Source organism: Hyaena hyaena, unplaced genomic scaffold (assembly GCF_003009895.1).
Source record: "Hyaena hyaena isolate Hyena2069 unplaced genomic scaffold, ASM300989v1 scaffold_94, whole genome shotgun sequence".
In the NCBI taxonomy this organism is placed as follows: Eukaryota; Metazoa; Chordata; class Mammalia; order Carnivora; family Hyaenidae; genus Hyaena; species Hyaena hyaena.
This window is the reverse complement of record NW_024080726.1, coordinates 2629430-2656646: the sequence shown is the minus strand read 5'-3', so window position 1 is coordinate 2656646 and position 27217 is coordinate 2629430. Positions and strand designations below refer to the sequence as shown.

The following is a 27217-nucleotide window of genomic DNA, read 5'->3' as shown; positions in this document are numbered from 1 at the left end:
ATGTAATGAGTTACAATGATGTGGGCCCTAACTCCATACGTAGCAGAGGGAGGACTCTAATCGCCCATGATCAGTGTCCTCACGCAAAGGAGAAATCTAGGCAGAGGCAGAGACAGGTACACATGGGGAAATGCCACAGAAGAAGACTACAGTTATTATTCACAAGTCAAGAAACTACCAGAAGCTCAGAAAGGCCTGAAGAAAGAGATCCTTTCCTCTTGCCTTCACAAGGAGCACGATCCTGTTGAGTCCTTGATCTTGACGTGCTAGCCTCCAAAACTACGGAGACAATTTATTTCTGTTGTTGAAGCCACTCAGTTTGTTATATCAGCCCTAGCAAATGAATACACTGCCTCACTGTGCTTCTTCCTCCCAAATAAAAGATCTAAAGATGTAGGGGTGCTGGGGGACTCAGTCCGTTAAGCATCTGACTTCGACTCAGGTCATGGTCTCACGATTCATGAGATTGAGCCCCGCGTTAGGCTCTGTGCTGACAGCTGGGAGCCTGGATCCTGCTTCAGATTCTCTGTTTCCCTCTCTCTCTACCCCTCCTCTGCCCATGTTCTGTCTCCCTCTCTCTCTCTCAAAAATAAAAATAAACATTTAAAAAATTAAAGATGATTATGCAGATATGCAATCACAACAGATTGGTATGCCAATGAACACTGGGGACTTGAGCCTACTGACAACAGGGAGCCACCAAAAGGCATTAAACAGGTTAATATTAGGGTTATTAAGTGCACAATAACTTGTAACACATGTCAAACCGTTTTCATTCAAGCTGGGCCTAAAGGTTCCTTTATTCAGAATTTATGTTCCTTGTTACACAAAAACCATTCTTGCTATCATCAGAAAATGGGTCGTGTTGCAACCCAAAATAAGAATGCCACAAGACACCGTCATCTGCATGTCGCATCTACCTAAAATTCTTCTACAAGTACAAGAGACATGGATAAAAAGTTATGCACTGAACTGGTTTTATATTCTCCAAAAATTATGTCCTGGAACACCAAATGGCAGAACTTTATTTGTGCTTTTATTTCTAATGTTTGTCTTAGTGATTACCATAGATAAGCTCTCAATTATTCAGGGAATCAAGACTTTGAAACCAAAGGCATCCTCTTAACAGGTAAGAGACCAGCCCCTTAGTGAAGAATCAGTAGCTAAATGTTAAGACATGCCATTTGTTAAAACACTGGGGACTCTTTTCCTTCTTTAGGAGCTGGAATCAAAGGGAAATTATCCATTAGGAAAATAGTTTCATGTTTTAACTTTTTCAAGTAAATTTTTCACTGAAGTATAACACATATGCAGAAAAGTGCAAAGCATGATAAATTCTCACAGTGTGAACAAACCCATGTAAGCAGCAGTGTCACCACGAAAGAGAACGTGACCAGACCCCCGAGGGTGTTATTCATGCTCTGTTCTAGACACCAGCGTCCATCAGTGCAACTACAACCTGACTTCAAAACACCAAAGATTAGCCTTGCCTGTTTTTTAACTTTATATAAAAGGAAGCATATAGTATTATACTCTTCTGTGTCTATTCAACATTATGCATGATTAATAGTCTACTTTTAACTTCAATACTTTTTTAAAATATGTACATTCCATTCTGATTCAAACGAGAGTCCCAGGTTTTATTTTATTTAGTTTGGATTTTTTCTAGCTTAAATTCTATTTGCATCAAAAGAAATTAACACCTGAATGTTCAATGTATACTCAATTCTCGTTTGTAGGTCTTTTTTCAGGTCAAGTCCCCAATTCCTAATAATGAGGAAAATCTGCAAATAAAAAGGGGGAAATGTTTTTACTTCACCTAAAATTTCATAAACCACAAACTTAGAGTTCTTTGTCTTTTATATATAAAATTTATATATGAAAATTTATCTTCATGAAAAATATCACACTTTTTCATAAAGGTAGAAGGAACACAGATATAACAAACTTGAAAATCCTGTATCTTTCCCCCCTTTCATGTATGTGATAAAAGATTACCCTACATCTAGGGTAAATGGAGAGTCAAACAAAAGTAGCAGTTGATATGACAAAATACAAGAAATGGAGAATCAAATTAACAGGCACTTTTTCAAGAACATGTTTCCTTATCAAAATAGCAAGCAAACCGATATGCCAAATGCTAAAGTCTCTCTCGTTAATTTGAATTTAATTTTTGACTGTTTTACCTGATCAGGAATTTAAAAAAAAAAAAAAATCACAGTATCTAACTGAAAATAGTGAATACGCTGCTGGTGAGAATGTAAATGGGTACAGCCACTCACTATGGAAAATGGTCTGGAGGTTCTTCAAAAAACTGAAACAGAACCACCACAGGATCCAGCAATGCCACCTCTGGGTATTTAGCCAAAGGAAACGAAATGACTACCTAGAAGAGATGTCCATACCCTTATGTTCACTGCAGCATTATTTACAATAGCCAAGAAATGGGAACAACCTAAGTGTCCACCAATGGACGAAAGAAAAAAGAAAACGTGGTGTATACATAAACAATATTATTCAGCCATAATAAAGGGACCAGGGGGATCGGGGGTAGAATCCTGGCAACATGGATGAAACGTGAGGGCATTATGCTAAGTGAAACAGACAGAAAAAGACAAATACTGCATGGTCTCACCCAGACGTGGAATCTAAAAACACTAAACGCATAGAAATAGAGACCAGGAGACCAGACTAGTGCTTGCCACAGGGAGGGAGTGGGGCGGGGGCTGTAGGGAATGGGTAAAGGTGGTCAAAGGGTACAGACTTCCATCTATAAGATGAAAAAGTTCTGGGGATATTATGTACAGCGTGGTGACTACAGTTAATACTGCACTGCATGCTGGAAAGTTGTTAGAAGAGTAGATTTTAAAAGTTCTCACCATACACACACACACACACACACACACACACACACACACACACACACACACACCCCTGTGGTGGTGATGGACAAGTTAACTAACCTTATTGTGGTAATCATTTTGCAATATACACATATACAAAACCACTATACTGTACATCCTGAACAATACTATATGTCAATTATATCTCAATAAAGCTGGGGGAGGGGAATTAGAAAATCATGGAAGGAAATTAATATGCCACCCACAGCAAACTTTAAAAATCGATATCCTATGCTAAAGAAGCCCATGAGGGAAATGTGGCTGCACACAGCTGTGTAATAAATCAATCTGTTACCGTGACGGCCATCCCGAAAATAGAGTGATGGTTGACAGACAACAAAGAAGTTAGATTAGATGTGGGGGCAATATATAATAGAGCCCTACGAGGCTTTTGTTTGGTTTTTATTTTATAACAAGTCTGGTAAATCATTCATTGGCAAATAAATGATTCAAGATAGACTTCCATAAGCATTATTCTAACCCTGACATTATTAATCAGTTAATAAACTTTTGAAAGGTTTTCAGGATCTTATTTATCCAAAAAATATTCGGTACACATAGTGGTATACTACATGCACACCACTGTCACAGGTGCCAGCAATTCAATGATAGGCAGAAAACAGATCTTTTTCCTTTATGGAGGAGGGAGATGGGTTTTAATCTCAAAATAACAGAAATAAAGAGAAAACTACTAGTTGTAAGCTGTAGAAGAAAAGATATATAATACTGTGACAGTGTTTATTAAGGAAATCTGGGTAACCTGGGAGAGGAAAGACAGTGACACTGAAATGGGAGCACTAAAAAAAGAAAAGGAAAGAAGGAAGTCTGTCTGTGAGCATGTATAGGGGAGGACTCACTAGCCTGAGGCAAAAAGCAAGTGCAAAGGGCCTGAGGCAGGAGGTAACATGGGCTTCAAGTAGCTTCAAGTCCATCATGCTGAGCTCCTAAGAACGAAACGAAACAGCAAGGCCAGAGAAGAGCTTGTTGTGACCATGCATAAAATTAAACTTTAGCTAGTGACAAATTCTAAATCATACCCATTTCTTTTTTTTTTTCCCCCCAAAAAAATCTCATTCTTCTCAGACCAAATAATCTGAATATAGATAGACCTGTCCCCCTAGGACAAGGAAGTACAGTTATAGTCTAGGCTTTTTTTTTTTTTATATCCTCACTGTGGGGCTTGTTCTTATAATGGAAGCTATCTATATTTTACACTTAAGCAGAGTATTAAAACCAATTCACAAAAACAGAGAGCAAAAACACAAAAATGAATCCGTGTTTTATATCCTAAAGAAACAAATAAGCATAGGGGCGCCTGGGTGGCTTAGTCGGTTAAGCATCCGACTTTCGCTTAGGTCATGATCTCGCGGTTCGTGGGTTCGAGCCCCGCGTCGGGCTCTGTGCTGACTGCCAGCTCAGAGCCTGGAGCCTGTTTCAGAGTCTGTCACTCCCTCTCTCTCTGACCCTCCCCTGCTCACGCTGTCTCTCTCTCTCTCTCTCCTGGAAATAAATAAAAACATTTAAAAAAATTTAAAAAAATAAAATAAAATAAAATAAAAATTCATATATATATTCTATATTTCTTCACTTACTTTGGTCTTCTTATGTTTCTAAATAATTAATTTTTTTCTTATACATTTTGTTTANCGTGGGTTCGAGCCCCGCGTCGGGCTCTGTGCTGACTGCCAGCTCAGAGCCTGGAGCCTGTTTCAGAGTCTGTCACTCCCTCTCTCTCTGACCCTCCCCTGCTCACGCTGTCTCTCTCTCTCTCTCTCCTAGAAATAAATAAAATATTAAAAAAAAAAAAGAAAAGAAAGAAAGAAAGGAAACAAATAAGCATAAAAGATCTAATCTGCACTGAAGAAATCCCTTACGACGTCCTATGGAGTCCCTACCTCAACACTGAAGATAGACCTAAGCATACAGAGTCTCTGTGACCGGGTGATGATACTGGTTTTCATCACTAACAAAAGATGTTATTGTAGTGCTTTGCACCAAGAAAGAAAAAGACCAGAAAGTAAGACAAAAGGAAGGGAAAAATCAAGTCCCATCTGGGAATCTAAACACAGCACCATGCTTGTGATTCTTCGGTGCAGGCAAACCTAAAACTAGGCAGTGCTTAACAACCTTCCAGTGAGAAAGAAGCTATTTGTAGACAGCAACCAAGCCCTTTAGCTTCAAAAGCCTCTCCTAAAAAGGAATTAAAAAAAAAAAAACAAAAAAACAAAAACACACACACACAGAAAGGTCAAGGTCAGTCTCCTCAAAAAAGAGCCAAACATCCACTGGACCAGGCAATGTGCAAACACCAGGCCACAACATGGTCGCGCTCCCGAGTGAGAGGGGCACCTCACACAAAGTGATTGGGCTCTCTGAGTGTAACAGAAAACTTTCAAATCCCTTTAGGTTTTCATAGATTCTTTATGACATATTTATTAGCTTCCTGAGAAAGCATACCTTTTTCATGGTTCACAAAGGTCCTCAGATCCACTGAAACAATGCCTGCCTCCATAAATACACTCAGCTCAATTCCAAAACACTCTGAGAACTCAGTTTCGTAAATAAGCCCCAAGCAACTTTCCTTCACATCCTCTTCCCAACATCAAGCAGGAAGGATTTCTATTATCCTGTAGAAGGTGCAGGATGAAAGTGCAGTGGCTCTCAACCTAGTGTTCTTAACGCTGGCTTCTCTTAGGGAGATAACCAGCACAAACAGCAATCCCACAAATGGGGAAAACAGCAGGTTTTGTGGGGGGTTTTTAAACGTTACAGAAGTTTCCTCAACTGCAGGACTTCTCAGGGTCATTAACAATGGATCTCTTAGGACAGGGATAGGATGTGCAGCGTTTCCCACGTGTACTTGACCACAAATATTTGTGGGAAGTATTGCCGCCAACACAGGAATAACATTCCACTGAGAAAGGCAGGCATTCAGTACTGCAAAAGGCAGTTGGTCTTTTGACAATGATCACATTACCACAGTGAATTGTTATGTATCATGAGAAAAGGATAACAAGAGATTTCCTTATTTCTTTTAATGTTTATTTTGAGAGAGAGAGAGAGCACGTGTGTACAAGCAGAGGAGGAGCAGAGATAAAAGGAGGGATAAAAAGAATCCCAAGCAGGCTCCCTGCTGTCAGTGCAGAGCCCAATGTGGGGCTTGAACTCACAAACCACGACATCAAGATCATGACTTGATCCAAAACCAAGAGTCAGATGCTTAACCGACTGAACCACCCAGGCGCCCCAGATCTTCCCTTGCTTTTAAGTTATGATACTATAATCTATATCTAAAGAAGTTAACACATTTTGTTCCTTTCTCATGTTTTAGAACGGAATAGGCCCACAGCAAGTAATTCGAGGTAACTCTACAACGTGATATTCTTCAAGGGCTCAGAAATTCTTACTGTGCAATGTCTAAATCTGTAAAATCACAGACACGGACGGACAGCAGTACAACCCACATGTGACCCGATCATGACTCGATCTCCACAGCACAACCCTAGATTCTCTAAAACCTAATGCTCATAACTTTTATGTCACATAAATACCTTCTCAGTTAATCATCAACCAGTAAATTGTAGCTGTGACTACAAGTGTATCTGAATAAGTTCTAATACTGATTTATCTTTTGAAATTCAAAAGAAAACGCCTACACAAGGAAAAATTCCAGTACTTTATGCAAAGTTCAGCAAAGAGACAGTACTCCTCAGGAAAATAACGGCACCAGGTTAACAACATAACATCATTTCTTTAGTCTCTCTTTCCTGGAAGAATAGCAAACCAGGAGTCTTCTTTTTTTTTTTTTTTTTTTGTGAGAGTGAGAGACAGACAGAATCTCAAGCAGGCTCCACACTCAGCACAAAGCCTAACATGGGGCTCAATCCCACAACCCTGGGATCACAACCTGAGCCAAAATCAAGTGTCAGACGCTCAACCAACTGAGGCGCCCAGGCGCCCTAATCCTAAACCCTCCACCATGAGGCTTTTAATCTCTTAATTCCATCATCTCATATGAAATTCATCTCAGTCCTCAGCATAATTCAAACAAAATGATTTTAGCTAGTGTTACTGACTTCTGGAAGAAAAGCACCTGAACACACACAACACATGTGAAAAAGGAAAGTCCTGCTGGCGTCCACATGCTCTCAAGCACTGGTTTCCCTGCATCGCATCTGAAAGCTGAGTCCATCTCTCTCTGAACAATACCATGAACTTCAACACCCTGAGTAAAGTCTAGGAAATTTTCCAGAAAACAGAGCAAGTTAGCGGTCTTTGTCTAGTATCAATGTCTAGAGATCCTAAAGCTCAATGCCTTGGAACAGGAGGTTAGGAGGAGAAATAAACTTTAGTTTAAAGGCCTTTACAAATATTTCTCGAGCTTCTGCTCACTCCTGTGGCCAGTATGAAACATCCTCTTCTAAGAATCTTAAAGTTTACTTGTCCCACCAGGAATTCACTTCCGCAGAGTCATCACTGCCTGTGTTTGAAGATAAAATGCCAGGAGGGAATGAAAAGATGGCGCGTACTGCATGGAGGGTGAAGGGACAGAGGCAGCAGGAGGGAACACCGAGGAAGAGCAGAAGCCAGTGGCCCCACCTGCCCAAAAGTGGGTCGGTGTGTTTCCCACCTTGAGTCTCTTCCCTACCCTCCCCAGCCCTCCCCTTTTCTGGGCTCACCGCCGGCCCCACCACTGGCCCCACCACTCGAAGAGGCGCGAGCGAATGCCCCGTGTGGCGCCGGTGTGCTCACCTCCTGGTCTGTAGACAACGTCATCCTCAGTGATGTAGGATGTTATCTCGCCGGTATCAGTCCTTTCATAGCGAGACTTTTTTTTCGGTGGTTTCTTTTTGTTCTTCTTCGTGGACTCCTCCGTGGTGGCGCTATTGTTGTCATTATCCTCATCTTCACTGTGATCACTCTCAGCATAATTTTTGGCTCCTCCTTCCAAGGTACAGCTCCTGCGTGGCCTTGAATTCTCACTCTCTCGCGCTTTGTCTCGTTTATCTCTCTCTCGGTCCCGATCTCGGTCCCGGTCCTTCTCTTTGTCTTTGTCTTTGTCTTTGTCAGCTGTCATGATTCGCCACGTGCCTTCTTCTGTCCTCTCACGGCTAGGCCTCCGTGAAAGGTAGACAGTAAGCCTGGGCTTCAGTCTTCTGAATTTCTCACTCAATTCCAGGGAAAATCCAACCACTCCAACTACCCCAACGCTTCAAAAACGCTAGGCAAGAAAAAAGAGAAAGAGAAACTGATATTACTTTAACACTTTCTCATAGCTCCTTCCTAGGTAACATTTTGTTAAATTAATCTCTTACTTGTGTTTTAGCCCTAAAAGTTTCTCACCGGCCACAGGGAAAAGGTTAGGACAAATGACACAAAGTGTCAGTTTTTGGTCTCAGCTGGCATATGGTTTGGGATTTACTACCACACCAATAATGTAAATGTCTGAATGCTCAATAGTAAACCATACTTTCAGCACACAAACTGCTTTCTTCTTTTGAAAGAAAAAGTGAAGTGTACCCTAGTAGAAAACATATAATGGGTACAACTGTCCAAAAGGAGGGGCACCTGGGTGGCTCAATTGGTTAAGTGTCCAACTTTGGCTCAGGTCATGATCACACGGTTTATGGATTCAAGCCCCTGTTTCAGACTCTGGTCTCCCTCTCTCTCTCTGCCCCTCCCCCACTCATGTTCTGTCTCTGTCTCAAAAACAAATAAAACAAAAAAATATTTTTTTAATTGTCCAAAAGGAGCATCATAACCCACAATATTAATTTAAAGAGGCAAGACTTATAAATAAAACTATTTCCACCTGAAAAAGCAATAATCTGGAAAGACTCGAAAAATGTCTCAGGAGGTCTCTCACAGGGTACTATCTCCGAAAGACTTTTTCTAGCCACACTCCAAATTTCCAGAGCTCCTCTCAAGATAAAAAGAAGTGCTGACTCAAATAAAAGTGACGACCTCAAAGCAAGATTCTTCTGCCTTCAATGTAACCTTTCCCATCTTCGACATCTACTGTTCTATTTATTTTCCACGAAAAATGTTATCTCAGAAGATACATGATCTCTGCCTTAACAAAACATAACAGCTTCCAAAAACAATCTTCCATCTTTAGGGAATATTAGGTGGTTTCTACATTCTTCCAAATTTCCACTGTTAATAATTTCCCTAATAAACTCCCCCCCTAGAGCTAAACCCAACAAGTAAAGTCTGAAGTTCTTAAGACTTTACAATGAGAAGACAAAGTCCCAAATTCCGACTCAACACAACTTTTATAAAATTTTAATGGGCAGAGAGTGGACAACAGATGGACACAGACTGTTTTGTTTACAAGTCAGTTTTGGGACAGTCATAATCACTATCAATTTATCTTTTGCAGTCCTGTATCATCTTCCCCAATATCTTCATTCATTCAGCAATCTGTACTAAACACTATCTATGTGCCAGGTGTTCGAAACTGAAGATACAATGAGGGAAAAACTCAAGAATCCTCGCCCTTGATGCTCCAGAGCCAAAAAAGCAAACTGATCATTAGAAGAACCATCTGTTCCTCATGTGACACAAGCCAGATAAGAAACAACATATGCAAACAAACAAAAGATTGGTCCTCTTCACTTAAACAACAACAAACAAATCAGCTTGTAATTACACGCCTTAGACACAGAAAATTCTCTTTGGTCACACCAAAACCATAAAAACTATCATATAGTCTCTCCAAAGCTCTTAGGTCAAATCTGACACCAGAAAAGACCTTTCCATAAGCACCTCAAATATCCTGAGGCATTCGAGAAAATAAATGTTCACAACCACTTACGGGAGACAGACCCATGAAGGAACAAATAATGCTGACAACCTGAAAGAGTCAGAAGGGGAAGCATGTAGCACAGACCTAGAAGGCTTCCTTCTACACAGGAAATAGGATTCTAAATAGGATTTCCATTTTCTAAACATATTTTAAGAAAATGAAAAATTATCCTAGTGCCTGCAAAAGTTCTGCCCATATGAATCATCTGCTAAACAGACAGTAATATATTCCCAAGTCCCTGTAGGCCACTAGTGTTAGCAATTGAAAATACACAAAGAGACATATTACTTTCTGCACTGGGCTTAAGTTTAAAGCATGAAGAAGCCAATCATGCAAGAAAGAAAACTATCGGCCAACACCGTTGTTAAAACATGCTTCTATGACACTGAAAACATACCACGGTCTCCTGGGAATCCGAAAGAACAAGGGGCTTAGGCTGAAAAATCTTGCAGATGTATTTCAGGACAGACATCTGATGAATTTAAGAAAAAAATCATTCTCTCCAGGGTTAAGAAGATACCCAGAAAATGATGTAAAAATATTATTTCAGCACTCAAAAAGGAAAAAATACTAAGTCCAAATTATACATTTAACACCACTCCCTACAAAATCATATACTAGCTTCTATTTACAAAGAAATTTGAGTTGCTTCTGCCGAGAGTGAGCAAGAAAGAAAAGTTCAAGAAAAAATAGAGAAGGCATCCACAAAATGAAATCCGGTGTGTTGTATCCAACTTTCAGGTAACTAAAAACAGTGATAATCCAAAACAAAAGTCAATTACCATTTACTTTGGCTCTAAAATATAGAGTGCAGTGGGGATATTTTTTCCTCTGCATTTCCCACACTAACCATAATTTTTCTGAGCCTCATCTCACAATGACCAACATACAACAATAATGTGACATTTAAGGAAAGGGACCCAGAGAGAAACCAGATGGCACCGAGAATGGTAGTTGTCACTTCAGTTTGCTAGAAAAGATTTACCATTACAACAACAGAGTTTTTGTTAACACTTGGTTCACAGCAGATTCCTGCCGTGATCTCACTCAATTCTTTCTCTCAACTCAGTGAAGTGAACCAGACAGAAGTCACCGTCCCCACTTTACAGACTACAGAAGGGAAACTGAGAAGAGATCATGTGCACGAAGCCATACAGCCAGTGATTCTTCCAAAGGGAAAGCAGTTCTAAAGGTACACCCCATCTGACCTGATTACAACTACTGCTCAAGTTATAATCTGTGCTCCCAGGGACACCAGCTCTCCATAGGTGCTAACTTTTCCTACATGCACCCAGGCTGATAATTCACACAGACAGGTTTCGGAAACACACTCACTTTGCTCTTCCCTTCCAAAAAGGAAATCTGTCTCCACTAAGAAAGACAAAAGCGTTGAAAGTGTCTCTGTCAATCCACTGCCCAACCCACTTGAACAAAAAGCAGTATAAAAATAACTGTAACAAATTACAAAAGAGAGAAATCTAATCTAGAGCACATTCGGATTCACAACAATCCTCATTTATTCACGGAACAGGGGTCTATCAAATGCCCACTGTGCACTAGTTAGGGCTCAGCAGCAGGAGACCTTGAACAAACCTGCCTGCCCTCATGGCGTTTACGTTCTAGGGAGTGGGGAAAGAATCATATATACTCGAAAGAAAAAGATGTATACAGTACACGAAAAGATCTTAAATGGGGAACCCAAGGGGGACGGAGGGTATAGGAGGACTGCAATTTTAAATGGTGGTCAGGGAAGCCCTCAGGCCTTGCCCCTGAGCAAGATGTTTAGGGAAAATGCCCTAAGGACACACGAAGGGAACTCATTCCAGCAGAGGGAAAGCAGGTGCAAATGTCCAGAGGCAGGAGTGAGCTGGGCACACTCAGGACATAGGAGGCTGCGGTGACATGAGAAAGAGGGAAAGCAGCTGGAGAGGAGGGGAGGGGAGGGGAGGGGAGGGGGGTGCTGAATCCCGCCTTATAGGCCAGAGTAAGGAGTTTGCTGCCTTTACTCTTTACTCAAGTGCCAGGATGTGACATGCAGTGACTGGAATGACACTTCAGCCCCTGCAGGGATCTGAGCAACAGAGGAAGAAGACATGATCTGACTCCTGTTGAAGGACACTCCGGCCACTGAGAAAATTCCCGAAGGGATGCAGGTGTTGCAGCACGAAGACTGGTCAGGGAGGCGGTGAACTGCACTGAGCCAGGTAAGAGGTGAAGGTAGCTGGGGCGGACCAGCATGGCAGTGGCAGAGAGGGGGACAAGTCTTATTTTCTATGTGGGACTGGGAGGTGAGGTGTGAGAGAAAGAAGTCAGGAACAACCCCAGGTTTTCTGGCATGAGCACCTGGATGAAACAAACTGACATTATACAAGTTTTGGGAGAAAGATTAGGAGCTCAGGTACGAACATACAAAGTTTGAGAAGCCTAGAAAAACCACATGATGATTTTTAGTAGGCAGAGGTCCGGGCTGGAGATAAAAATTTACTTTTTAATTTAGTTTTGAAAGCCATGAGATTGACTGATATCACCAACAAAGTGAATGTGAATAGTTTTTCTGATAAAAAATTTTTAAACCCACAAAAAACATGCATTGCTCGTGCCTGAGTGGAGAGGATATTCAAACCAGACTTACAACTCACATTTCCAAAAGCAGTACCCCTAGGACTCATGAAAAACATACATTCTTCTCACTAGGTTCCACATTTATCAGGTTGCGCTCCGTCATTTTATCTCAATTCCTAAATCTCGTCGGCTGGCCTCGCTGTGTCTTCAGCTAATCAGTCAAAGCCCTTCACGAGCCAGTGACACAGAAATGCTCTTTGTAACTGCAGGTCACTTCACCCTCCACACAAACATCGGCTGCCTCTTCAAAGTGAAGCCAACAACCAACCCACAAACCCCTCACACTACGGATCAGAACCAATTCAGATTAAAAAGCTAAAATGTCAGTCACTCTCAGGGCTCCAACCACATTTAAGAAAACCACTTCCTGATACTATTTAAGCAGTCCCAGAAGGTTAGGCTGAGCACCGAACCAGACTGAGGAGCCAACACCCAAGTTCTTGGCAGTGCCATGTGCTATACTGCTTTGGGCAAATCACTCTACCTCTCTGAATCAATTTCACTGCTGTAAAACAGGGACAACAGCTAACTACTCCACGGAGCTGCTGTAAGAATTAAGTTAATTAAGCATACCATATGGAAATGCACTTACAGATTGTAAAGCACTCTACAAATCTAAACTCTCAGTAGTAGAGAATCCCCAATAGCACATCACACCATGCAAGATATAAATGGAGCCAAACACCATCCGTACCCTCAAGAATTTATTTTCTCTTGCAGGGAAGAAGGGGTTCTACTGCACAATTAAGAACCAAATCGTGTAAAATTGACGACAAATAACAAAAATTCAAACAGATCCTCTCTGGGATCATGTCAAACTCGCTTATCCATGAAAACTTGCCTCTCCCTCCTGACTTTTCATTCCTTGAATTCTAATCATCTCACTTAACTGAAGCCAGATTCCGCAGGACACTTGACTTGCTAAATGCAGCTAGTGAAGTACAACTAATTCTTCCTCATTGAACCAGAGCAAGAAATACTTCTATTTGTCAAATGCCCAACCACACACCAGGCATTTTGCTCAGCTCTCAGGGTCTACCAATCACATTCCGAATCTCTCTCTAATTTATCCGTTGCTCCAGCTGAAATGGAGCAAGCCATCATCTCTCACAGTGATTAATATAACTGCCTTCTAACGGGTCTCTGTTACTAAAATTCTGTTTGTTTTTGCTTTCCTTCCGATTCACCCTACAGTGGACCCAGCCAGTGTGTCTGACACTGCACCACCTTTTTAAAACAACTTTATAGAAATGTAATTTGCACACCACCACAATTCATCCTTTAAAGTGCAATTCACTATCCATCACTTCTTTCCAAGGTCTACAGGGCCCCTCCGGTCCTGACTGCCTCCCCACTTGTCCAGCTCCATCTCCACCTCTCCTGTAAGCTCCAGCTACCTCAAAACACTTCTTTCCATCTCAGGACCCATGTGCTTAGAATAATCATCCCCTCCCCTTGGTCTGCCTACCCTCAGCTCAAATTCAGGCCCTCAGGCATTTCTGCTGCCCAACTCCAGGAAGACTCCCAGACAGACCAGAGCCCCCACTCCCACTATTCCCCATCCTGCCTATAAAAGGATCCTCATGGATACCACTACTGTCATCCATTGTTTTTGTAGTTTTTAAAAAATTTTTAATGTTTATTTTTTATTTTTGAGAGAGAGTCAGAGTGCAAGCGGGAGAGGCAGAGAGGGAAGAAGACACAGCATCCAAAGCCAGCTCTAGGCTCTGAGCTGTCAGCGCGGAGCCCGGTGCAGGGCTTGAACCCACAAACCGTGAGATCACCACCTGAGCCGAAGTCGGATGCTTAACTGACTGACCCACCCAGGTGCCCCATGTCATCCATTGTTAACCTGTGTCCATTCTCCACTACCTGACAAGGACCATGCCTATCACATGTTCACTGAAACTACTCCCACTAAAGCAATCTCCTCTCTGTTATCAAATCCACTGGAGAGCTGTCCACCTCATTATCATCTGACCACACACCTGCCTTCTGGAAAGGCTCTCTGCCTTTGGCTTACCCAGCAGGGTCCTCTCCTGGGCCTGCCTACCTGACCCTCCTCCTCCTGCCGGGCCAGCCAGTGCAGGAGTTCTATACGGCCCTGTGCGGGGCCCCTTTCTCATCCCCGACATCCATCCTAGGCACTCTCATACATCTCCATCAGTCCACACACACCACATACACACAGGCGATCCACAAATGTGTCTACCACGTCTCGGCAGAGTGAAGACTGTCCACCTGAAGTCTCCTGCTGGAGGTCTCAAAGGTATCCCCAAGCATGTCCAAACTAAAGACAGCCCCAAATGAGCCCCTCTTCTAGACGGTCTCTCCTGGTGACTATTCCCCTGCCCATCCTTGTTATACAAGTTAGACACCTTGGCAGCATCTTTACCCCCCACCTTCCACCCTGGCATCAACAAATCCTATCACTGTTCCCTCAAGCTTCTCTCGAGCTCCTCTACTTCAGGACACCTCTGACACCACAACCTCAGTTAAAGTTACTAGGACAGGGGCGCCTGGGTGGCTCCATCGGTAGGGCATTTGACCTCAGCTCAGGTCATGATCTCACAGTCTGTAGGTTGGAGCCCTGGGTTGGGCTCTGTGCTGACAGCTCAGAGCCTGGAGCCTGCTTCAGATTCTGTGTCTCCCTCTCTCTCTCTCTGCCCCTCCCCTACTCACAGTCTGTCTCTCTCTCAAAAAATAAACATTTCTTTTTAATTAAAAAAAAAAAAAGCTACTAGGACACTTTTTCTGTACTACTTCAACTGGCTTCTCTTCAAATCCATTCCTAGGAACCCTTACATTTCTCCTTCTACACTTCAGCCAGGCTGTACCTTTCACAAGGTAATGTGGTTATGTCAATCCACACCTTAAGAAAGATCACTCAAAGACTTCTCTCTTCTGTTAGCTAAAAGCCCAAATCCTAACCATGATCTACAAGACCTTTTTTTTTTTCTTTTTTTAAAGTAATTTCTACCCCAACGTGGGGCTTGAACTCACAACCCCCAGATCAGATCAAGAGTGACATGTTCAACTGACTGAGCCAGCCAGGAGCTCCAAGGCCCTCACCTTTTTATGTGAGCCTCTCACACCACTCTAGCACTCTAGTCCCATCACACCCCCTTCCCTCGGTTCTCTGGACACAGCACAGCCCCTCCTACCTGCACGGAGTACTTTGCTCTTGTTCTCCTTTTGGTCTGTGATGCTCTTCTCCTTTCTGGGCCTAGCTATCGCCTACTCCCTTCAGGTCACAGCTCAACAACTTCCTTGAGATGTCGTTTCTTGTCCAAAATGACTAGGTTAAATCCATTTAGAGCACTTTCCACAACTGTAATTTTACATTTATTTATGCAATTTGATTAACATCTGTCTAAAATCTAGAAGTTCCATGAGAGGCTGACCCTTAACTGTCCTCTGCTGTATTCTCAGATCCTAACTCTGCCTGGTATATAAAGATGAGCAATGAATTACTTCTTCCTGCCCTCCCTCTTACACATGAGCTACATAAATCAAGAAAGCAATATGATAAGACTGTTATTTGGAAAAAGAAAGATTTCATGAGCAAACAACTAAGGTGACTGCTTGAGCTGGCTCATAAACCATGAGTAGGATAAGGAAGAGCAAAAAGAAAGAAAGAGAAAGCATTCCGGGTACAAAGAAGTTCAGAAACAAGAGTGTTGGGTTGGGTGCCTCAGTCACAGTTGAGTATCTGACTCTTGATTTCAGCTCAGGTCATGATATCAGGGTCATGGGATCAAGCCCCATGTCAGGCTCCAAGCTGAGCATGGAGCATGCAAGAGATCCTCTCTCTCTCTCTCAAATTAATAAACAAACACGAAGAGTGTTATATTAAATCACTGCCCTTGATGGTAGCTACAGGGAGAAAAAAAAAAAAAGTAGGGAATAAGCCTAAGTAGAGAGGCGGAAATACTTAATGGAAGCCCCTAAAATAATGAAGCAGATCACACTTACTGAGCACTTAATATTCACTAAGCATCTTACATGTTAATTCACTTACTCTTCACTAAATTAATAATTATTCAAGAAAAAAACAGGTCATCTGATCAACCTAACTCCATTCAGTAGGTACTACGGTTATGTACATTTTCCCAAAGCAAAAGCAAGCACAGAGAGGCTGAGGAAGCTGACTGAAATCACACAACTAAGTGTTAGATCTAGAATATGAACCCAGGTCACAGACTCCAGAGCCTATACTCTTAACCACAAAGGCCATATTGCCTTAAATTACCTGTCCTTAAAAGCCAAGTTATCCAAAACAGTAGGCTGAGCAAACAGGGTGTCACTGTAGGCTCTTGAGATGAATACAGCATTTTGGGAATGTTCACCTTGTCCAACTGGAGACATTTTCCATTGAGAGTTGTTAGTCCCATCCATACAAGCTTGCTTTCAAATTCACTCTCTCTGAAAGCCTACCCAGATCAGGAACCAAAGCACCTCAAGAATCTCTGCCTTTGTCATTTCTGCATTTAGCATCCTCCTATAGGAGCAAAATGAGATGATCCAAACATGGAAGACCTAAGAAAACTACCCAGTCTGAGGTCCCTGCCTCCAAGAGAAGCAGCTGTAGCCAGAGTGCACCAGAACACCAAAGAGGCAAGCTACAGCTGGGGTCGTGCTTTCAAAGGGAAACCAATCTTCTTTTCCTGTTCCTTTTCATATTAATATCCTGGGAGAGAAAATGTAAGGACTTTTGCTATGGAAAGGGAAATGTCACTCTAACACTTATCCTCACTGGATAAGAAATAAGGTATTCTCATAAACGGCAGCTTGTTGCAGAGAATACCTCAAAAATGCCAGAAAATCACCAACGAACCTGCAAGGTAACACTGAAAATAGGGAGTCAGCAGATCTGTGAACCCAGGCAGAGGTAAGGGTGTGTTTTATCTGAAACTGATGTGGTACTAAAAGCAGTTCTTCTGTGTCAAAATAAACAGGTCATGAAATTCCTCCACCTGACAAACCTAACCATGTAAGCAAGTGGCTGGCTATCCACGCCCCTCCAAGAATTCTCTCCACTTGGGGTTAATGAATATTTAAACTCCATCAATCCTGGGTTCATACCCTCATCCCTAGAACACATGTCTTATTGAAAGAATCTAAACAACGGAGATGGGACGCACCAGCCAAATTCAGAGAGGGATCTTTGTGGCATCAAAACAGAAGGAAGAGCAGAATGAATGCCCCTTATTCAAAAGTCGATGTAATGCTTAGAGTAACACTTCCTCCCTCAGAAACTTGAGGGAAAAATTGAAGGAATGAAGACTAGTGGACTGTGACAAACATATTAATTTCTTCGTCCCCCCCCCAAAAAAAAACATGATAACAAAACACAGGACCTACAAAAGGTCTGGAAAACACCTAGAACAGCAAAACTTGAGATTACAATTAGCAACTCTATTAAAATTAAATAATATATAATCTTTTTATTTGAGGTAGGAATAAGGAATTCCCAAAGATGAGGTGTCTAAGGAGGTTTCCATAAGCAAACAAGAAAACAACCAATCAACCAATCACCCTTTTCTTTAAAGAACACACAAACTCGTTCAATATAAGCAATGGTTTTCCAGTACAGTTAAATGTGAAATTCTGCCAAATACACACAGAATTTTTTACCTTGCGCACTACCTACAGTTGCGTCTCTGCTGCTCAGTGGGTTAGGGAAAATTCGCCGGGCAGTCTAAGCCAGGCCTGCTCAACTGTGGCGTGATACACATTTGCGGTCAGATCATTCTTTGTGGTGGGGAAGCTGTCTGCTGTCCTGTGCACCAGCCCTGGTCTCTAACCCTGGTAGATTCTAATAGCACAACCCACTGCTCCAGTCAGGACAACAAAAAAGAACTCCAAATACTGGCATAGATCATCTGGGAAGCAAAGCTGCTTACAGATGAGAACCACTGCTTTAAAGAAGGAAAATTATTTGTCTATCACAGAGATTTCAAGGGGTTAAACATCTGTGTTGCTTTATTCGTAATTATGCTTGACTAACATGCAATCCATAAAGCTAACACAATTACAAAAACTGTAAGATGGCATGTTCTTTGTTCTCTGAAATAAGCTAGACTAATTCAAAGCACTGCCTGAAACAGTAATTACACACACAGGTGTCTGAAACTGAATTAGGAAAACAGAAGTAACATATCCTGAAAATCTTGATGTTTCCTGTCAAGCTCTGAAGGTTGTTAAGAGTAATATTACTCGTTGATGACTTGCCAGATCATGGAGCCAAGTGGATGCTTCTGTTACCATACAACTGAAGAGAAAACCTGATGTCCATAATGCCAAGTACAAGGGAAACCAGATGCCTATGAATCCAAGTCCCTGATGTGAAAGGGGACAGAATTCCTAAACTCACTTACCCAAAGCAAGGCCATAAATAGAAAACCAAGCAGACAGATAACTAAAATATGGTATATCCATACAATAGAACATTATTCAGCAATTACAAGACGTGAAATACTGATACATATTACAACAGGGATAACACCTGGAAAACATTATGATACATAGAAAAAAGCCAATCACACAGACCACATATCAAACGACTCCATTTACATTAAATGTCCTGAAAAGGCAAATCCACAGAGAAAGCAGGTTAACGGTTGCTGAGGAAGGGGAGCGGGGAATGACTGTTATGGTTGCAGGATTTCTTTTAGGGGAGATAAAAAATGTTCTAGAATTGATTGTGGTGATAGTTACACCTATCTGTGATATATTAAAGCCACTGAATTGTATACTTTAAATGGGTAAATTATACGTGAATTACATTTCAATAAAGCTGTTAAAACATACAAACAGCAATGTTACAAACTAATGAGAAAAAGTTCAAAGCTTTACTGCAGCTAAGAAAAAAGATACATCTGGCTAAAATAAGGATGAGCTATTACTCTGTAACTGAATAAAAACACCTCTTAAATCTGTAAAAGCATAGCTAATGAACACATCGAAGAAGTTTTATCTCCTGTAATGCTAAGAATGAAAGAGAGCCTTCTTTGGACCACAATAATCTTTTATTTATTTATTAACTTTTTAAAGATTATTTATTTTTGAGAAAGAGAGAGAAAGCACAAGTCAGGGAGGGGCGAGGGCAAAGGAAAGAAGAGAGAAAAGAATCCCAAGCAGATTATCGCAGAGCCCAAGGAGGGGCTTGAACACACAACTGTGAGACCATGAAAGGAGCGGAAATCAAGGGTCAGATGTTTAACCAAATGAACCACCAGGCGGCCCTGGACCACAATCATCTTTACCATGCAGTGATATGTGCTCAGGCTTACACCTGCGCATAATAGAGGCAGGTAAGTTGGAAGGGTTGCTCTCAATCTGCAGAGCTCCAAGATTCAAAGTAATTCACAACCATGGCACATAAGCTCTCAGCATCTGATGAAAGGTAATGACAAGGTGAAATTTATAGTTAATACAATTACACTTCACACATATATGAAAAACCAAAAGCATTCATAATGCACTTCTAATCCATGGGTTCAAATTATATCAAGGGAAAAAGAGAAACATAAAACTCACTGGAACAATCCTTCTAAAAACACTTAGAATGTGAGTCAGGAAAAGGAGGGCTGACTAAAAGCAGAAGTCTAATCAAAACTCAATTTGCCATTTTCTAAGTCTGAGCTATTCTAACTGGGTGTGATTGTCTCCAGGTTGACCAAATGTATTAGCCTGCCATCTTTGTTAGCCTGAGGTCATTCAGAGAAAAGCAGAAGAACCACCAGAACTACTCAGTCCCAGACGCCAGCACCCAGGGAGTGAGCAGGGAGCTCGGGGAGCCCCAGGGCCTGGAGCACAATGCTTACATGCTGCAGCTGCTGTAACCCTGACCATCAAATAAACACAAAGTCCAGAGCAGAGTCTTGGCTGACTATTCCACTAATTCAGCAAATATTTACTGAGTACCCACTGACTGCCAGGACTGCCCCAGTCCCTACAGATACATGTGCGAGAAGAACACACACAGTCTCTTAACCTCGGGGAGCTGAGAGGACATGAGGGAAAGAGCAGACAATAAACAGAGAAGAGCAGTGTATCACCTGGTGGTAAGTGCTACAGAGAAACACAAAGCTGGGCAAAGGGGAGGAGAGGCTGTTCATTTATTTATGGTAATTACTGATAAAGGTCATCTGACCTAAAGAACATAAGTGAGCAAGCTGTGTGGTTGTCTGGAAGAAAGCACTCCAGTCAGAAAGAAAAGTACAAAGGCCCAAAGCAGAAGCAGGCCCCAACAGCAGCAAAAGGCCAAGGGGGCTGAAACAGTGAAAGCAAGAAGGAAGCCAGAGATGAAGAGAAAGCTGAGGGTATTTACTGAAATAAGAGAAAAAAACCAGTTGCACAGAAAAAGAACTGAGTGACATTCTAACAGACACCCTCTGGCTGCTGTAGAGCTAGGAAACTACTGATTTAGGCAAGGTAGCACCATGCGAGTACTGGGAGAAGTCAGGTTGTACATAGGTTGTTCAAGGAGAGCCATCAGAATCTGTTGTCACACTGAACAAAGTATGTAGTATGGGACAAAGAGGGGGCCCAGATATGGGCCTGAACCACTGACAAGCAGAGCTGTCTGTCATACACTAACATGGGGAAGAGAGGGAAAATGGGGAATTCTGTTTGGAACAGTTAAATCTGAGATGCCTAGAAGATCTCTTTAGAGTTGAGAGATTAGAAACCTCTGAGCTAGAGGTAAAAATCTAGGAGTCTTCGCCATACAGGCAGTTCCAACAACCATGAGATTGGGCTGTTGAAACCAACAGCTGAGGATGAAATATTCAAGGTGGCAAGAAAACAGCTTGCAGCAAATATGATATTACAGACAAGTCAAATAAATTTGTGAATGACCAGTGAAGCTACAGTGACCAGACAGTGGAAAGACTGTATCAGGACCATGTTCTGAAAATCCTGAAATAAAAACAATGCACTAGTTTATTCACAGGGAAACCCAATGCATATGTAACAGGTGTCTACAGAAAAATTTCAGATTAATATTACCAAAAGCTGCATTTTTTTTTTAACTATTTGTTTATTTTTGAGAAAGAGAGACAGAGTGTGAGCAAGGGAGAGGCCGAGAGAGGGGGGGACACAGAATCTGAGGCAGGCTCTCGAGTCTGGGCTGTTAGCACAGAGCCCAAAGTGGAGCTCAAACCCAAGGACCCTGAGATCATGACCTGAACCGAAGTCAAATGCTTAACCAGCTGAGCCACCCAGGCGGCCCCCAAAAGCTGCATTTAATAAAATCTAGGCTGCTACAGTCTTGTTGGTTTCCACTCTAGGAAGACATATTAGATGGGAACACTCCCCCACCCCGTTTCAAAGGGAAATGCACCTACTGTCCAAAAAAAGACCAAGGGGTGAGATACACTATTTCAAAGATCCTCACCTTACAAATTAATAAAAGAGAATGATTGGATTTAAAAAAATAACTTTGTTAATAAGTAACATTTCTGAGTCCCTAAATTGAACATTGTAAGGTCCACATGAAAAGAAAGAAAGAAAACATGAGGCTTAATAGGCTCATCAGTGGTGTTTACTTGGTGTCATAATTTGAATCCTAAAGAACTGGTGAGTCAAAGAAGATGGGGGAAGGTGTATTGTTTTTAAATACTTAATATGAAAGGTTTAACTGGATTCAAAAATCTATGTGCATTATTAAGAAAATTATGATTAATCAATTAAAGAAACAAAAGAATGTAATCAAATTTAAAAGATAATCATAGGGGAACCTGTAGCCAACTTAGGCTCAGGTCATGGTCTCATGGTTTACGGGTTCAAGCCCCGCATCAGGCTCTGCACTGACAGCTCAGAGCCTGGAACCTGCTTCAGATTCTATGTCTTCCTCTCTCTCTGCCCCTCTCCTGCTTGTACTCTCTTGCACTCTCTCTCAAACATAAATAAAAACTTTAAGATGAATGAATGAATGAATGAATGAATGAATGAATTACTTAAAGAAAGATAATTATACTCTGGAAATAGAATTTTAAAAGATCAAACTACTAAATTCTGGCTAACGACAAGAAAGATGTTTCCAGTAACTAGAGAAAATGCAATATTCTTCTATTTGCCACCTCCTTCTTGATGAACAAATTCTTTCATTAATGGTGACCATCAAGAATTTGAAAATATGTTCATAAGAAAGTCTTCATCAGAAACGGACGAGGTCTTTTTACGCCTAGAATCCGATATAAAAACGTATGGTTCACAGAAGTAAGCTCAAATTTTCCAACAGAACTTTGGTAGAACCTTTATTTGGTATTTTACGCAAATTCAGTGTTTACTATCTTCCCCTACTGTTACTTCCTGTCTTACAGTTGAGAATTCATAATGAACTTTTCACAAAGTCCCACATAAGCACTCCCAAGTATTGCCAGTTTACGCAGTATGCTATACAAATATCATCTTTTACCTATGTGAACAATGGGAGGAGCATGAACTCCAGGTAATCTGAACACAGTGCAACATGTTCTACATCTGACTGTTTTAGATTCCGTGGACTTGTTGGTGCCAAATGACTGATTACATTAACATCCAGAGTAAGAATAACCACAAAAAGAGGGGAAGGGTCACTGCCCAGTAAGAGAGTCTAGATTTCAAAATAAGCATTCTTACATTTAATTATCTAGCCGCCATCATTCATCAGCAATGAAGATAGCACTGCTAACTGTTTCTCAGCACTAAAGTCTCTCCATGACCAAAAAGGGCACCCAAGATGCCAAGAGCAGTTAAGGGATATACATATGACGCATACAGAAAAAAAACCAAAAAGCACAAGAGTCAAATCTGTGAATACTAAGAGCCAAATGGAACCTGAAAATGAAGAAAGTACAATCAGAAAGAAGGAAACAGTGGAAGGAAGCAGGGGACAGCACAGACCTACAGACTGTCACCTGAGGTTCCACTGCAGGTATCAGCAGTAGTAACCTCTCAGGCTAATTCAGATAAACCATACGTGCCTTCAGGCTCCATCACGGTTTTCAAAGAGTCCCTTTGCAAAATAAAAATGGCTTAAGAATATACCAGCGCCTTTCTATTAGACGTTTACCAAAAAAACTTAAATACCATTATCTCAGGGTCAAATACTAATTCTGTCTACAAAAAACAACAACAACAAAACACACACACACACACACACACACACACACACACACACTTGAATGTGTGTAATCAGCAGTATGTAGAAGAGAACTCATAAGGAAGACAAGGCATTTTTTATTTTCACCCTCCTCTTAATGAGAAGAACAGATATACATTCAAGAATAGTTCCTATTATTATATAGTAGGTTAATTTATTTATTACAACAAACTTTAGAGGATGATATAATAGCCCCACATAACCTATGATATACCCTAGTCCTGCCAGCTTGTAACATATTCTCTAATAAAAAAAAAATCATTTACCTCTTGGACCAGGTCCACCTGGGAATGAAAAGAGAACTCCATCAAGTCTGTGTTAGGGTTTTCCAATATAAATGTGGCACCTCTCTAAAACAAGTGTCTGCCAAGATCTTGGAAAGAAGGTCATTTCTGAAAAACCCATTAATTTGCAACAAAAGACTCCAAAAGATAAGTATCAAAATGAGAAAAAGCAAATATCATGTTTCTGTAAAGAATGGAGTGGGAAAGCTTAATGCTATCAGTAATTTATATTACAACATACACAAATTAAATCTACTGCATTACAATTTAAAATGCAAATTTTATTAAATATTATGTACAAAACTGCAGCTTTTTCCAGAGGACTCATCCTCATCTTGACATTTATAAATTATTTATGCAGCCCTGTAACCACCACTGGACTGGTTAGAAAAACTTCTGATTTACAGACCTGAACATTATCATCAGAAGTACAGTAATGGGGGGGGGGGCACCTATGTCTTCAGAACTTTCCCAACAAAATTTTTTTTAATATGAAAAAGCAAGTGAAAGGATCACACCTATGAACAGTAACTGTGAGAAGGAGGCAGGACTGAAGGAGGCAGACACTGCACTTCTTCCAGAAGCAAGTACATCTGCTAACAAGACTTCTATTGGTCATGTGTTGGCAAACTTAATCAATACCACACAGGTAGTCTTTTCCAAGCTTTCATCTCATAGACTTTTTTTTTTTTTTAATTTTTTTTTTTTTTTTAATTTTATTTCTAGGAGAGAGAGAGAGAGACAGCGTGAACAGGGGAGGGTCACAGAGAGAGGGAGTCACAGACTGAAACAGGCTCCAGGCCCCGAGCTGGCAGTCAGCACAGAGCCCGACGCGGGGCTCGAACCCACGAACCGCGAGATCATAATCTAAGCGAAAGTCGGACGCTCAACCGACTAAGCCACCCAGGCGCCCCTCATCTCATAGACTCTTAAGCAAAGACAGTAGAGCAATTGCCAGATTAAATGAGGTCTGTATCCCAACTGTTCAAAGTCAAGTTCCCTTGACAGATTTCCTCAATTTTGTTGTCAAGGAAAAATTAAACCTACAAGCAAAATACTCCTTCCATAATCCACTACCACAAAACTATCAGAAGCTCAGTCTATTGCCCAACCTAAACGTATATTGAAGCGCCCTAGCCACTAGTGACCTTTAAGAACACCTGGAAAGTGCAAGCAAGCAATATTCACCAGGAGAGAACATAAATCCCAAATGCAACTGACACATGCAAGCTGGAAGACTGAAATGTAAATGGAGCATGAGGTTACAACAGCATTCTCCAAAGAAATCCTCTTTCTCACTTCGGAAAACAGAAGAATTTCTTCTCAAACCCTTTCAATGGAAAAACTGCCACTTCCAATTAGAGTCAATTTGATCAAATCTATGAGACCTGAGGGAAATGCACAGGATCCCTTTCTTTACTCTCCTCCCTGCTTCATCTTGCAACTTGCAAATTGACTAACAACATGACTAACTACCTGGAGACATGTGTGCCATTTTCAGCAACCGGTAATTTACAGTTTTATTTGTTTTTAAACACCTGGATGTGATGTGTGTTGCTTCTTCCCTATAGATCTGCCCCTTTTGATATTTTTTTAAACAAATGATATGATATGAACAAAGTAAGAAGCATTTTTAGACTCTTACAGAATTTTAGAACTGTGTAGAAAAGGCAGTAATAGTAAAAGGCAGCTCCTCTCAGCAATGAAAGACCCAGAGAAGTCCCCACTACCAGGGAAGAAATTTGTAAGCATCCTGGGAGCCTCATTACCACACACTAAGCCAATCCTACTCTCTACCAAAAATCCAACAGGGTACATGTTTGTTGGCGACACTATTAGCCTTTCTAATCAGTTTTAGGCTTGGTAATCTACCAAATGGAATCAAAAGACAAACCGGAGATGATGTCAGGGCTTCTATCTCTAGTTCCCGTAACCTGTGGGGAGAGGAAGATGATACATGTAACTGAATGGAGAAGAGATTTTAGTTTTGAAAAGCACTGAGTTTCAGCTGCCTATTACATAGTCATCCAGGCTTAGGTATCTACTGGGGAGCTAGAAATAAAGTCTCAGCCCCAAATGCTCAGGAGGACCAAGGCAAAGTATGGACTTGGGAGTCTTCATCATACAGCAAATACTAAAATACAAAGAACCCAAAGACTTTAATATGTACACATACTAAATGAGATGGTCCAGAAAGAGCATTAAATGAAGACTATAGGGCTAAACATAGATACCACAAGCATTTCCCAAACCAAATTCCTAAAGAAAATAAAAACCCGGATGCCCTGACAGGCAGCCCAAAACCAACAACCATCACAATTAAACCTTCTGTTTAAAGTAAGTATGGGACACACCACTTGTACTCACAAAGTTTACACCACATATTGTCATATTAAGGGGTCGAAGAAGCCTATAGGTAAGAAAACTGTGCAAAAAATTAGTTATCAACAAAATCAAACACCCAGAGGATGTTGTCCAGTGTAATTCATCTCAAAAAAAAAAAAAAAAAAAAAATCACTGCCCCCAAAGGGGGTGGTGCACACCTGGGTAGCTCAGTCAGTTAAGCATCTGATTTTTGATTTTTGGCTCAGGTCATGATCTCAATTTGTGAGATCGAGGCCCTCGTTGGGTTCCTCACTGACAACATGGAGTCTGCTTGGGATTCTCTCCCTCTCTCTCTCCCCCACCCCTCTCGTCCCCTGTTCACTCATGCACTTGCACTCACTTGCACTCGCTCTCTCTCTCCCAAAATAAACATTAAAAAAAAAAGATCAATTCCAACTCTCATTCTTCCTTAGAATAGTATGTAAGCTGGAGACAAGGGTAATGGAAATTCTTCAACTTAACTGCACTTAACTAATCCTTGAAAGGTCTTGTTCGGAACTGATGTCCCCAAATACCTGCCACATCAACTGGTCGCCTAATCACTGATTAGATTTTAGAAAAGTTCTCCAAAGTATTCAATTGGTCATCTTCTCCTCATGCTAGAGACAAACATCAACTTAAACTACAGAACCATATAAAGAAGGATTCACTTCACAAAAGAGTCTTGAAGGCAAGCTGAAGGACTAAATAAAGCCAAGTCAGATACTTTCTACCAAGGAACAAAAGAAGGACAGAGGGACAGAAAGGAAGAGAGTTTTAAGGAAAAGAATCTGCCAGACAGCAAGGGAGAGGAAGCCGCTCCCTCAAGTGGGATATTAAAGTGTTAACAAACAGCAGGGGGATATCAGGATCTCAAGAGAAAAAAAAGAGAGAGAGAGACCCTGAACACCTAAAAACACCATTGGGTGCCAAAGCAGTGGGAGTATTTCTGGTCTTAATGTGCCCTTGCCACAACCCAGGCCCCAAGCCAGGGAAAAGACAGAATCTCCCTTGGGGCCACCTGAGATGATCCATCAGTCAGTGATAAACACTACATCATAGGCTGGAAATAACAGCAAGCAGG

General features: G+C 41.3%; 1 protein-coding gene across 4 annotated transcripts in view; it reads right to left on the bottom strand.

Moving 5' to 3' along the window:
- The window catches only part of RERE (arginine-glutamic acid dipeptide repeats), a 432865-nt gene that overhangs the window by 254828 nt on the left and 150820 nt on the right, over positions 1–27217 (bottom strand). For 3 of the 4 annotated variants that reach the window (XM_039234928.1, XM_039234930.1, XM_039234933.1), the window contains exon 2: positions 7656–8124. In XM_039234928.1, coding sequence (XP_039090859.1) covers positions 7656–7980 — 325 coding nt within the window. In that variant the 5' untranslated portion in view covers positions 7981–8124. Of the gene's footprint in view, positions 1–7655; positions 8125–25663; positions 25704–27217 lie in introns of all 4 variants that reach the window. The other variant, XM_039234929.1, reaches the window with a different exon arrangement.